Genomic DNA, 11,527 nt, shown 5'->3' with positions numbered 1-11,527 from the left:
CAATATTGTCATATTTTTCGAAATTTTTTCAAAATCTATGTGTTACCTCTAATCTTGAGTTTTTGGTAAATGCTTTATATATTGAAACCTATAATCTTTAGTGTTGTTTTAAAATTTCTAACCACATTCTAAATTTGTATTAATGTATGCTAAACTCTCTTTCATGGTACATGAACATCGTTCCATTTTTGTTTAGAAAGTAATACAATAAAACTTCATATACTCCATAAATTAGTGGAATAACCGTTATCAAATCGCTATTCTATAGAGAAATAGAGACAACAAAGGTTCCAAACCTTTTTGACCATCATGATATATTAGTAGATGAGTCAACTATGCATTAAAGCTATATTGTTATATTTTTTGAATTTTTCTCAAAATCTGTGTGTTACGAAAATATTGAGTTTTACGTTAAACGCTCTATATATTGAAGCTTACTTTTTAGTGTTGTTTTAAAATTTTGAATCACATTTTACATTTGTATTAATGTATGTTAAACTTCTTTCGTGGTATATGAGAATCATTATGATTTTTTTATCAATTAATAAAGTAAAACTTTATAATACTCCCTATATCGGTGGATAGCCACTATAAAATCGCTAATTTCTTGAAAAATGGTGACAACGAAGGCTCCAAACCTATTTGAACATCATCGTATTTAGTGCAGGATGCAACTATTCATTAAAACAATATTGTCATATTTTTTCGAAATTTTCTCAAAATCTATGTGTTACCCTCTACGAATATATTGTGTTTTTGGTAAATGCTTTATATACTGAAACCTATAATCTTTAGTGTTGTTTTAAAATTTCTAACCACATTCTACATTTGTATTAATGTATGCTAAACTCTCTTTCATAGTACATGAGCATTGTTCTATTTTTTTTTAGAAATTAATATAGTAAAACTTCATGTACTCCCTAAATAAGTGTAATAACCATTATCAAATCGTTATTCTATAGAGAAATAGAGACAGCAAAGGTTTCAAACCTCTTTGACCATCATCATATATTAGCAGATGAGTCAACTATGCATTAAAGCTATATTGTTATATTTTTTGAATTTTTCTCAAAATCTATGTGTTAACCTCTACGAAAATATTGAGTTTTACGTTAAACGCTCTATGTACTGAAGCTTATACTTTCTAGTGTTGTTTTAAAATTTCTAACCACATTATACATTTGTATTAATGTATGTTAAACTCTCTTTCGTGGTATATGAGAATCGTTATAATTTTTTTATCAATTAATTTAATAAAACTTTATAATATTCCCTATATCGGTGGATAACCACTATAAAATCGTTAATTTTTTGTAAAACGGTGACAACGAAGGCTCCAAACCTATTTGAACATCATCGTATGTTAGTGCAGGCTGAAACTATGCATTAAAACAATATTGTCATATTTTTCAAAAAAAATTCAAAATCTATGTGTTACCCCCTACGAATATATTGAGTTTTTGGTAAATGCTTTATATACTGAAACCTATAATCTTTAGTGTTGGTTTTAAATTTCTAACCAAATTTTACATTTGTATTAATGTATGCTAAACTCTCTTTCATGGTACATTATCATCGTTCCATTTTTTTTAGAAATTAATATAGTAAAACTTTATATACTCCCTAAAGTAGTGGAATAACCACTATCAAATCGCTATTCTATAGAGAAATAGAGACAACAAAGGTTCCAAACCTCTTTAACCACATTCTACATTTGTATTAATGTATGTTAAACTCTCTTTCGTGGTATATGAGAATCGTTATAATTTGTTTATCAATTAATTTAGTAAAACTTAATAACACTCCCTATATCGGTGGATAACCACTATAAAATTGCTAATTTCTTGAAAAACGGTGACAACGAAGGCTCCAAACCTATTTGAACATCATCGTATGTTAGTGCAGGATGCAACTATGCATTAAAATAAAATTGTCATATTTTTCAAAATTTTCTCAAAATCTACGTGTTCCCCACTACGAATATATTGAGTTTTTGGTAAATGCTTTATATACTGAAACCTATAATATTTAGTGTTGTTTTAAAATTACTAACCACATTCTACATTTATATTAATGTATGTGAAACTCTCTTTCACGGTACATGAGCATCGTTACATTTTCATTTAGAAATTAATAAAGTAAAACTTCATATACTCCCTAAATTAGTGGAATAACCATTATCAAATCGTTATTCTATAGAGAAATAGAGATAACAAAGGTTCCAGACCTCCTTGACCATCATCATATATTAGTAGATGAGTCAACTATGCATTAAAGCTATTATGTTATATTTTTTGAATTTTTCTCAAAATCTATGTGTTAATCCCTAAGAAAATATTGAGTTTTACGTTAAAGGCTTAATATACTGAAGCTTATACTTTTTAGTGTTGTTTTAAAATTTCTAACCACCTTCTACATTTGTATTAATGTATTTTAACTCTTTTTCCTGGTAATGAGAATCGTTATAATTTTTTTATTAATTAATTTAGGAAAAATTTTAATACTCCCTAAACCGGTGGAATAACCACTATAAAATCGCTAATTTCTTGTAAAACAGACGCAATGAAGGCTCCAAACCTATTTAAACATCAAGATATGTTAGTAAATGATGCAACTATGCATTAAAACAATTATTGTCATATTTTTCGAAATTTTATCAAAATCTATTTGTAACCCCTACGAATATATTAAGTTTTTCGTAAATGTTTTATATACTGAAACCTATAATCTTTAGTGTTGTTTTAAAATTTCTAATCACATTCTAAATTTGTATTAATGTATGCTAAACTCTCTTTCATGGTACATGAGCATCGTTCCATTTTTTTTAGAAATTAATTTAGTAAAATTTAAGATACTCCCAAAATTAGTGGACTAACTATTATCAAATCGCTATTCTCTAGAGAAGTGGAGGCAACAAAGGTTTCAAATCTCTTTGACCATCATCATATATTAGTACAGGAGGCAAATATGCATTAAAGCAATATTGCAATATTTTTTGAATTGTTCTCAAAATCTATGTGTTAACCCGCTACGGAAATATTGAGTTTTACGTTAAACGCTCTATATACTGAAGCTTATACTTTTTAGTATTGTTTTAAAATTTTTAACCACATTATACATTTGTATTAATGTATTTTAAACTCTCTTTCGTGGTATACAGGAATCATTATAATTTTTTTATCAATTAATTTAGGAAAACTTTGTAATACTCCCTAAATCGGTGGAATAACCACTATAAAATCGTTATTTTCTTGTACAACTGACACAACGAAGGCTCCAAACGTATTTGAACATCAAGATATGTTAGTGAAGGATGCAACTATGCATTAAAACAATATTGTCATATTTTTCGAAATTTTATCAAAATCTATTTGTAACCCCTACGAATATATTAAGTTTTTCGTAAATGTTTTATATACTGAAACCTATAATCTTTAGTGTTGTTTTAAAATTTCTAATCACATTCTAAATTTTAATTAATGTATGTTAAACTCTCTTTCATTGTACATTAGCATCGTTCCTATATACTCCCTAAATTAATTTAGAAATTAATTTAGTAAAATTCTATATACTCCCTAAATTAGTAGATTAACCATTATCAAATCGCTATTCTCTAGAGAAATGGAGACAACAAAGGCTTCAAACCTCTTTTACCATCATCATATATTAATGCAGGAGGCAACTATGCATTAAAGCAATATTGCAATATTTTTTGAATTTTTTTCAAAATCTATGTGTTAACCCCCTACGAAAATATTGAGTTTTACGTTAAACGCAATATATACTGAAGCTTATACTTATTAGTGTTGTTTTAAAATTTCTAACCACATTCTACATTTATATTAATGTATTTTAAACTCTCTTTCGTGGTATATGGGAATCGTTATAATTTTTTTATCAATTAATTTAGGAAAAAATTATAATACTCCCTAAATTAGTGGAATAACCACTATAAAATTGCTAATTTCTTGTAAAACGGACACAACGAAAGCTCCAAACCTATTTGAACATCATTATATATTAGTGAATGATGCAACTATGCATTAAAACAATATTGTAATTTAGTAAGACTTCATATACTCCCTAAATTAGTGGACTAACCATTATCAAATCGCTATTCTCTAGAGAAATGGAGACAACAAAGGTTCCAAACCTCTTTGACTATCATCATATATTAGTTCAGGAGGCAACTATGCATTAAATCAATATTGCTATAATTTTTTAATTTTTCTCAAAATCTATGTGTCCCCCTACGAAAATATTGAGTTTTACGTTAAACGCTTTATATACTGAAGCTTATACTTTTTAGTGTTGTTTTATAATTCCTAACCATATTCTACATTTGTATTAGTGTATGTTAAACTCTTTTTCGTGGTATATGAGAATCGTTATAATTTTTTTATCAATTAGTTTAATAAAACTTTATAATACTAAATCGATGGAATAGCCACTATAAAATCGCTAATTTCTTGAAAAACGGAAACAACAAAGGCTCCAAACCTATTTGAACATCATCATATGTTTGTGCATGATGCAACTATGCATTAAAACAATATTGTCATATTTTTTGAAATTTTTTCAAAATCTATATGTTAACCCCTCTACGAATATATTGAGTTTTTGGTAAATGTTTTATACACTGAAACCTATAATCTTTAGTGTTGTTTTACAGTTCCTAACCACATTCCACATTTGTATTAATGTATTCAAAACTCTTTTTCATGGTACATGAACATCCTTTTAATTTTTTAGAAATTAGTTTAGTGAAACTTCGTATACTCTCTAAATTAGTAGATTAACCTTTATAAAATCGCTATTTTCTAGAGAAATAAAGATAACAAAGGTTCCAAAATTCTTTGACCATTATCGTATATTAGTACATGAGTCAACTATGCATTAAAACAATATTGTTAAATTTTTGAATTTCTCAAAATCTACCTTATACATTAATAATTTATTTTTCTAAACGATATTAAAATATGGAACTTCTTAAAATCTTTACAAATAATAAAGGTGAAATAAAGAATGGCAACTTGGCTGTAATGTGTGGTGATGCTACGTTCTGCATCTACACGTAATCCCAAACACACCAACCTCTAACGCCAATTATTTCTATATTTTTGGTTTTATATCCCAAGAAGTGAATAGGTTAAAGCAAAAATATTACATTTAAAAAAAAGATTTTTCTTTGTCTCTGATATATGATATGTTGTATGATGTATATGATACGACGGGTGCTGTACTTGTCCACTAGTGAGCCGAGTGGGTCTCCTCTGATTACTTTATCATCCATTCACATATGGTAACCAGCTAAACACAACTCTTTATTCAAGTTCCATCATAACCAAAATATTTGAGTAAGAATTTGGTGTCAAAGGGCCCCTTGTTAGATACCTTTTTTTCCTTATTGGATATTTATAAAACAAGGTAAATGATGAAACACTCTAATTAGCATGTATATATTTATAGAAAACGTATTTAAATTAACATCTACGAATTATTGATATTTATAAACCAAAAGTATAACTATGATTAGCCGTGTTTTTAATGTAGTCAATAAACATACTTATTTTGGGATTACACTATTATTATACATTCAACAACAGAAAATAGAAATCATATGATAACTTGTAAGTTTAACCATCAATTTAATAAATCATGGAAAATATATGTTTATTAATTTATACAAAAAAAAAACAAAATTGGAGGAATAAAAAAAATAAAATAATACAATCAGGAGGAAAGCCACTACTATATAAACGCGTCATCGGCTTAACCAAATTTCACGCCCTAAAAATCAGAGATTCCAATAACTACTTCTCTCTCCCTCTCTCTGTTAATACGATTCTGATTCTATTCTCTCAAGTCTCAACCAATGGGCCACGAAACAAAGGCGACGACGGAGACCACCACCACCCTCGTGTTCTCCTACGGAACTCTGAAGAGAGGCTTCTCGAACCACGTCCTGATGCAAGATCTGATCCGATCCGGCGACGCGTCTTTCAAAGGAGTCTACCAAACCTTAGAGAACTACCCCCTCGTCTGCGGACCATACCGAGTCCCTTTCCTCCTCAACAAGCCTGGATCGGGTCAACGCGTCACGGGAGAGCTTTACTCCGTTTCTCCCCGCGGCCTCTCGCGTCTCGACGAGCTCGAAGGGATCAGCCGGGGCCATTACGTCAGACAGCCGATCCGTCTCGCCGCGAAGGAGGAGGGAGGAGATCTTGAAACAGAGCGTGTCTCGTCGTCGTGCGTGGTGGAGGCGTATTACGCGCACAAGAGCTACGAAGAGGAGCTCTGGGAGAGGAATAGGAGGAGGTCGTTCGGCGCGTACACGGAGAAGGAAGCGCGTGGGTATGTGAAGCGGAACGATAGGCCGCAGCATCTTAGCTTCTTGGATCATATCCGTATTTTCGTTTCTTCTCCATGTGACTGATTTTAATTTTCCCTCTCTCTCTCTCGGGGAAAAATGAAAAAAGAAAAAAAAAATAGTTACTATTACATGTTGTAAGGGTCCCATCGGTCCTTCGTATCCGTACTACGGTTGTCCTTTGATTAGGTTCTGTGATTGTTGTTCGGATGTAAAACAATATAAGTCTTCTATCTTAATAAGCTTTTGGTCGCTCTTGTTAACTTTATAATCGTTAGCCCCCTGCTGAATAAGAAGTCGGTCAGTGTCTAGATTCAGGTTGTCTTATGTTTTGTACCCGAATCGAATCTCTGTTTGTTATCACTTTACATAGATTGTTCTCCGTCACAAAACTCAAAATTTTGTAATCAATTTATCTGATTAACAGTTTTTTTAGGGGATCTATAGAATTATAGATTGAAATTTAAACTACTACGCGTTGTAAATTTTGATGTCATTCACTACGCAAGAAACCAACTTGCAAATGAGAAAATAAATATATTTAATTAAACAACTAATGTATGTAGGTGTGTAAAGTCTCTCGGTGACTCGTGACAAGACGACAATGGCAATGTTAATAATATTTGAAGAGCCCAATTATTTGAATTTAAGACCTTTTAATACTAAACTACCATTTGCCTTTTCATATGGACTAAAACATAACATATTCCAAAGATTTCAGATACATCAAGAAACAACAAACCTTGGTCACGTCACTATATTGCAAACAGAATAAAAACTGAACAATTTTGTTTGACAATACGAAATTGTAAAAAGAAGAAAAACTGAACAATTCTGTTTGACTAAATACAAAGAGTTTTAGTCATTTTAGATCCTTTTCAAACTCTTCACCAACTCCAGTTACTTGACCAGAATACCAATTCCGAGACTAGTTCATGATGCAACGTAGAATATTATTAACCTCAAATGCTGTTTAATTACATTCGTTTTTTCTAATCAAAATGTATTTTCATCAAGAGATGTGCCAGATATTAATAAGTTTTTCTAACTGTTAGTAACTAGTGAATGAGTAATAGCTACTGAAAATAAACGGCCCAGCCCAGCCCAAAATTCGGATCGGATTGGGACTTAAAATCCGGTCCGACCCAGCTACGACACCTCCTAAAGACGACAGGTTTATAGCAAGTAGACAAAAGAAGTATCGTATGGCGAGGGTATTTTGATTGAACCTTTGAGTTGGTTTTAACAAATCCAAAAGCTATTAGATAGATGTCTAAAGCCACAAAGGTTGTCGTACCATAGGGCCTATACAAAAAGGCTTTTTCCGCACTTAAGAAGATTGGTATGTAGATAAATCCATTTTAATCATGCGTTTGCGGTTGATTTGAAGCAAGTCTCATCGCTGGTAGAGTAAACGCAGCCATCGTTCGAGAGCTGTTCCAATGCGTCCCTGCCATTAGATATTTACAGAGACCAAGCAGTTGATGTCAACAAAGATTCCATTATTTATGTTGCAACTTTGTCAGTGAGAAAGAATGGAGAGATATACTTGACTTGTTGCAGCGGAATCCTCAACTCGCGTGCAATCACGTCGCAGTGAACTCCAGCTTCAGATCTCCTGATGTATTCAAAATATATATAACCAAATATCAAACGAAAGAAGCTGAGTTTCAAATAGTAATATAATTAACACTAGTAAAAACTCAGTTTCAAACATCGGCAACAAGGCTTATATAATTGTGGTATGTTATATGAGTTTTACTTAAAACACTTAACTAAGGATGGCTCATAGAGACTTTAGTGGTTGATATGGTCTCATTTATTAACCAAAGTCCAGTCCTGAGTATTGAAAGTTGAATGGATGATTATTTTTGGGGAGATTAGATGAACTTACAGGTGCATAGGTCGATTCAGGTAATTTAAGACTGTTTGCCTTACGCCATGCATTGGATCATTGAACTGGTTCGAGAACTGAAAAAATATTCTTCGATGATTAAAGAGAGCCACAAGAGCATATAAAATTTTGACTTCAAGATTGGATCTGTCTATATTATACCTGATTAGATGGACCGGTTGGGAATGGCCTTGCAGGCGTTGGCATTGTTGAATATGGCTGAGGCCTAGGAGTTTCAGTAGCCTGAGTAATAGAACCACCCTGAAGTAATTGAGGTTAGTATATAACAAGTTTTAGGCTGTGGAACAAGGCTTTAAACAATGGTAAAGGATAGGCTAATACCCGTGGCTTGGTGTTGTACATGTGAACATACATACACTCGGTAAAGTGGTGTACAATCTCGTTGAAGTCAGTGATAGGCCTGGAAGCATATAATTAGACTCAAATATTCAGATTCAGGAAGTTCATTTACTTAAAGACAAAGAAATATTGAGCATGTAACATTTTAAACCACAAAGAAATATCATATAGATATAAATATAAATCTCAAAGCTAGAAAGCCAATGTGATATGGTTTGTTAAACCAAAGTATCATAGACTGCTCGATTATGTCAAGGGAACAAAGATACCTGACTGAGAAAACATTCATAGATCGCTTCCCCTGGAAACTTTTCAGGTGACCATGTAGGCGAACATACATTCCCAGCCTGCAGCAAATGTAGACTATCAGAATCAAAAACTATACCAAATCAAAGAATCTACAAATGTTCTGCAAAAATATACCTGACTGCTTCCATTTCTTCAGTTTCTTGACGCTCATGACACCTGCAGATCATTGTTCACTATAAATTAGCAATACATAGTTGAGCCCTTATGAGAGCATTTTCAAGTTGAGGTTTTATTAAAACTAGAAAAATATATGAAGAACATACCATCTGATGCACTCAACGCAGCCAGTACCATCGTCTACAACAAAATCGACCTGGGTGATTCTGTTCTCAATCCTAGAAACTCGTCCAACAATTGCAACCTAAACAAAGACAACACAAGGCTCAAAATACTTAACTCAGTAGACATCAAATCTATATCATAAACACACCAGCAAGCTCAAGATCACCAAAGTAAATAATCTATAGATGTAAAACATACTTGACTGAAATTGACTCAGTAGACTCCAAACTTAACCGTTAATAGCAAAATATGCAGCAACACCAAGACGGCACAATATATCAGCAAATGTAATCGAAATTGCCTACTGATACCAATCTTCATAACCGTTAATACTTAATTAGACATCAAATTTATAGCAGAAACATATTTGACACCAAGCTCAAGATCACCAAAGTAAAGAATCAGATGTGCAAGATAGTTGACTAAACTTGACTCAATAGACTCCAAACTTTACAGTTAGTAGCCAAACATGCAGCAAAAACAGCAAGACGCATAATATATCAGCAAATGTAATCGAAATTGCTTATTGATATCAATCTTCATAACTGTTAATACTTAACTCAATAGACATAAAATCTATAGCATAAACATATTTGACAGCAAGGTCAAGATCACCAAAGTAAAGAATCTACAGCTGTTCAACATACTTGACTGAGAACTTGACTCGATAGACTCCAAACTTAACCGTTAATAGCCAAATACGCAGCAAAAACAGCAAATGTAATCGAAATAGTCAATTGATACCAATCTTCATAACCGTTAATACTTAACTCAGTAGACATCAAATCTATAGCATAAACATATTTGACAGCAAGCTCAAGATCACCAAAGTAAAGAATCTATAGATGTAAAACATACTTGACTGAGAACTTGACTCAATAGAATTCAAACTTAACCGTTAATAGCCAAATACGCAGCAAAAACACAGCAAGAGAGCTTAATACATCAGTCTAACTGCTGAAGAAGACAAAGAGAGCTTACAGTGTTGATATCAACGCCGTCTATGGAGAAATTCGATTCACCATTGGTTGAAACACTGTTCAATTGCTTCAGCGTCAGGGGAAGCAAGGTACGCGCATCCCGATTCTGCAAAAACAGATGAAAACTCAATACATCGCAGCTAATTTTCCCGAGAAACCACTAGAAACCGAAAGGATCGGATGCATCAAACGAGTATCGAGCACGGGAAATCGAAACGGCATGATAATAATCGCAAGCGAGGAAACGATTGATCAAAACTAATCTATGGCGAAGAAGATTGAGAGATACGAAACCTTGAAAGCAGATGAGGATTCAGGCGCTTGCGTAGTGGCCTGAGAAGGCATGAAACCGCCGCCGGCGAAAGCGGCGTTACCGTCGAACTCGCCTCCGTACATGATTTTAGATTCTCTCTCTCGAAACCCTAATGGAACGGCCTCGTCGCTTCGGTGGAAATAATTCGAAACAGCGCTTGAAGACTCTGGAAAAATTCAGTGCATATTTAAGTCTTTTAAATAATTATATTATATGTCGTTAAAAAAAATAAAATAATAATTATATTATATCAACTAATTAATGGAAAATTGTGTGTATTGTTCCCGCCAAAACAAATTCCCATTTTCCCGCGATGGTTTTGAATTTTTTTCCCAAGTGTTTCTTTTTTTTTTTTTTGTTGAGAAACATATTTGTATAGTAATGTGAATATTATTATTTTCAATTTACTTAAAAGTCATTTATATATAAAATACGTACATTTGAAAAATATACATGTTTGGTATCCGAGTGGTAAGTGCAGTCTGAAGTTTAAACATGATAAATTATATTTTGTGGGTTAATTAATTTTTGTGGTTACTAACCACTTGTGATAATATATTCAAATTGACAATATATAACATAGTTTGAGCATTATTTTAGACGGTAGAAAGCGGATTTAAATATTTCTATCAAATTTGATTTTTTTTTTAAAATAATTAGATTTGACCAAAAAGTTTGAGCTATATTGTCTTTTTGTTAAACGATATCTTTGTTTGTTGCTTCACTGTTTTATTTATTTATTTTGATAAAACTTAGTTAGAACTTAGTATTATCTTTAACCCCTAATCCAATGTTTATAGTTTTATAAATTGTACTTAATGATTTGATTTATACGTTAATTTGTTTGGTTGTCATCGATTGCGTATATATAGGAGGATGAGAATGCTAATCGGGATTTTGTTTAGATCTAGGATAGTATATAGTATGACGATCTTCGCTAAAATTTCCATCAATATTTTCCTGCATCGGTTTTGAATATTTTCCAAGTGATGTTTTTGTTAAAGTGTATTTGTCTAAAA

General features: G+C 32.1%; 2 protein-coding genes across 2 annotated transcripts; one reads left to right on the top strand and one right to left on the bottom strand.

The window, feature by feature from the left end:
• The first annotated feature begins 5,772 nt into the window (after positions 1-5,772).
• LOC106341619 (putative gamma-glutamylcyclotransferase At3g02910) lies at positions 5,773-6,697 on the top strand. Its single transcript, XM_013780343.1, has one exon. It carries the CDS (start codon positions 5,876-5,878, stop codon positions 6,434-6,436), a length of 561 nt encoding a protein of 186 aa, XP_013635797.1. The 5' UTR covers positions 5,773-5,875; the 3' UTR covers positions 6,437-6,697.
• Positions 6,698-7,569: 872 nt separating this feature from the next.
• Positions 7,570-10,678, bottom strand: LOC106293477 (replication protein A 32 kDa subunit B). Its single transcript, XM_013729156.1, has 10 exons — positions 10,490-10,678; positions 10,197-10,301; positions 9,197-9,294; positions 9,048-9,089; positions 8,894-8,971; positions 8,607-8,685; positions 8,427-8,525; positions 8,265-8,341; positions 7,920-7,988; positions 7,570-7,820 (listed from the first exon to the last, which is right to left on the bottom strand). The coding sequence occupies exons 1-10, from the start codon at positions 10,589-10,591 to the stop codon at positions 7,736-7,738; spliced, it is 834 nt and encodes a 277-aa protein (XP_013584610.1). The 5' UTR covers positions 10,592-10,678; the 3' UTR covers positions 7,570-7,735.
• Between the last annotated feature and the right edge of the window lie 849 nt (positions 10,679-11,527).

This window comes from Brassica oleracea, chromosome C1, assembly GCF_000695525.1.
Source record: "Brassica oleracea var. oleracea cultivar TO1000 chromosome C1, BOL, whole genome shotgun sequence".
Lineage (NCBI taxonomy): Eukaryota > Viridiplantae > Streptophyta > Magnoliopsida > Brassicales > Brassicaceae > Brassica > Brassica oleracea.
Note: the sequence above shows the minus strand (reverse complement) of the source record. Positions and strands in the feature narration are given on the sequence as shown.

Excerpts from the sequence above, each read along its gene's own strand:
- LOC106341619 (XM_013780343.1), top strand. The coding sequence starts at position 5,876 with ATGGGCCACGAAACAAAGGCGACGACGGAGACCACCACCACCCTCGTG.
- LOC106293477 (XM_013729156.1), bottom strand. The coding sequence starts at position 10,591 with ATGTACGGAGGCGAGTTCGACGGTAACGCCGCTTTCGCCGGCGGCGGT. Across the intron at positions 8,342-8,426 it reads CAACCGGTCCATCTAATCAG|TTCTCGAACCAGTTCAATGA; the intron begins GTATAATATAGA and ends ATATTTTTTCAG. Across the intron at positions 7,821-7,919 it reads ATTCCGCTGCAACAAGTCAA|GGACGCATTGGAACAGCTCT; the intron begins GTATATCTCTCC and ends ATCTAATGGCAG.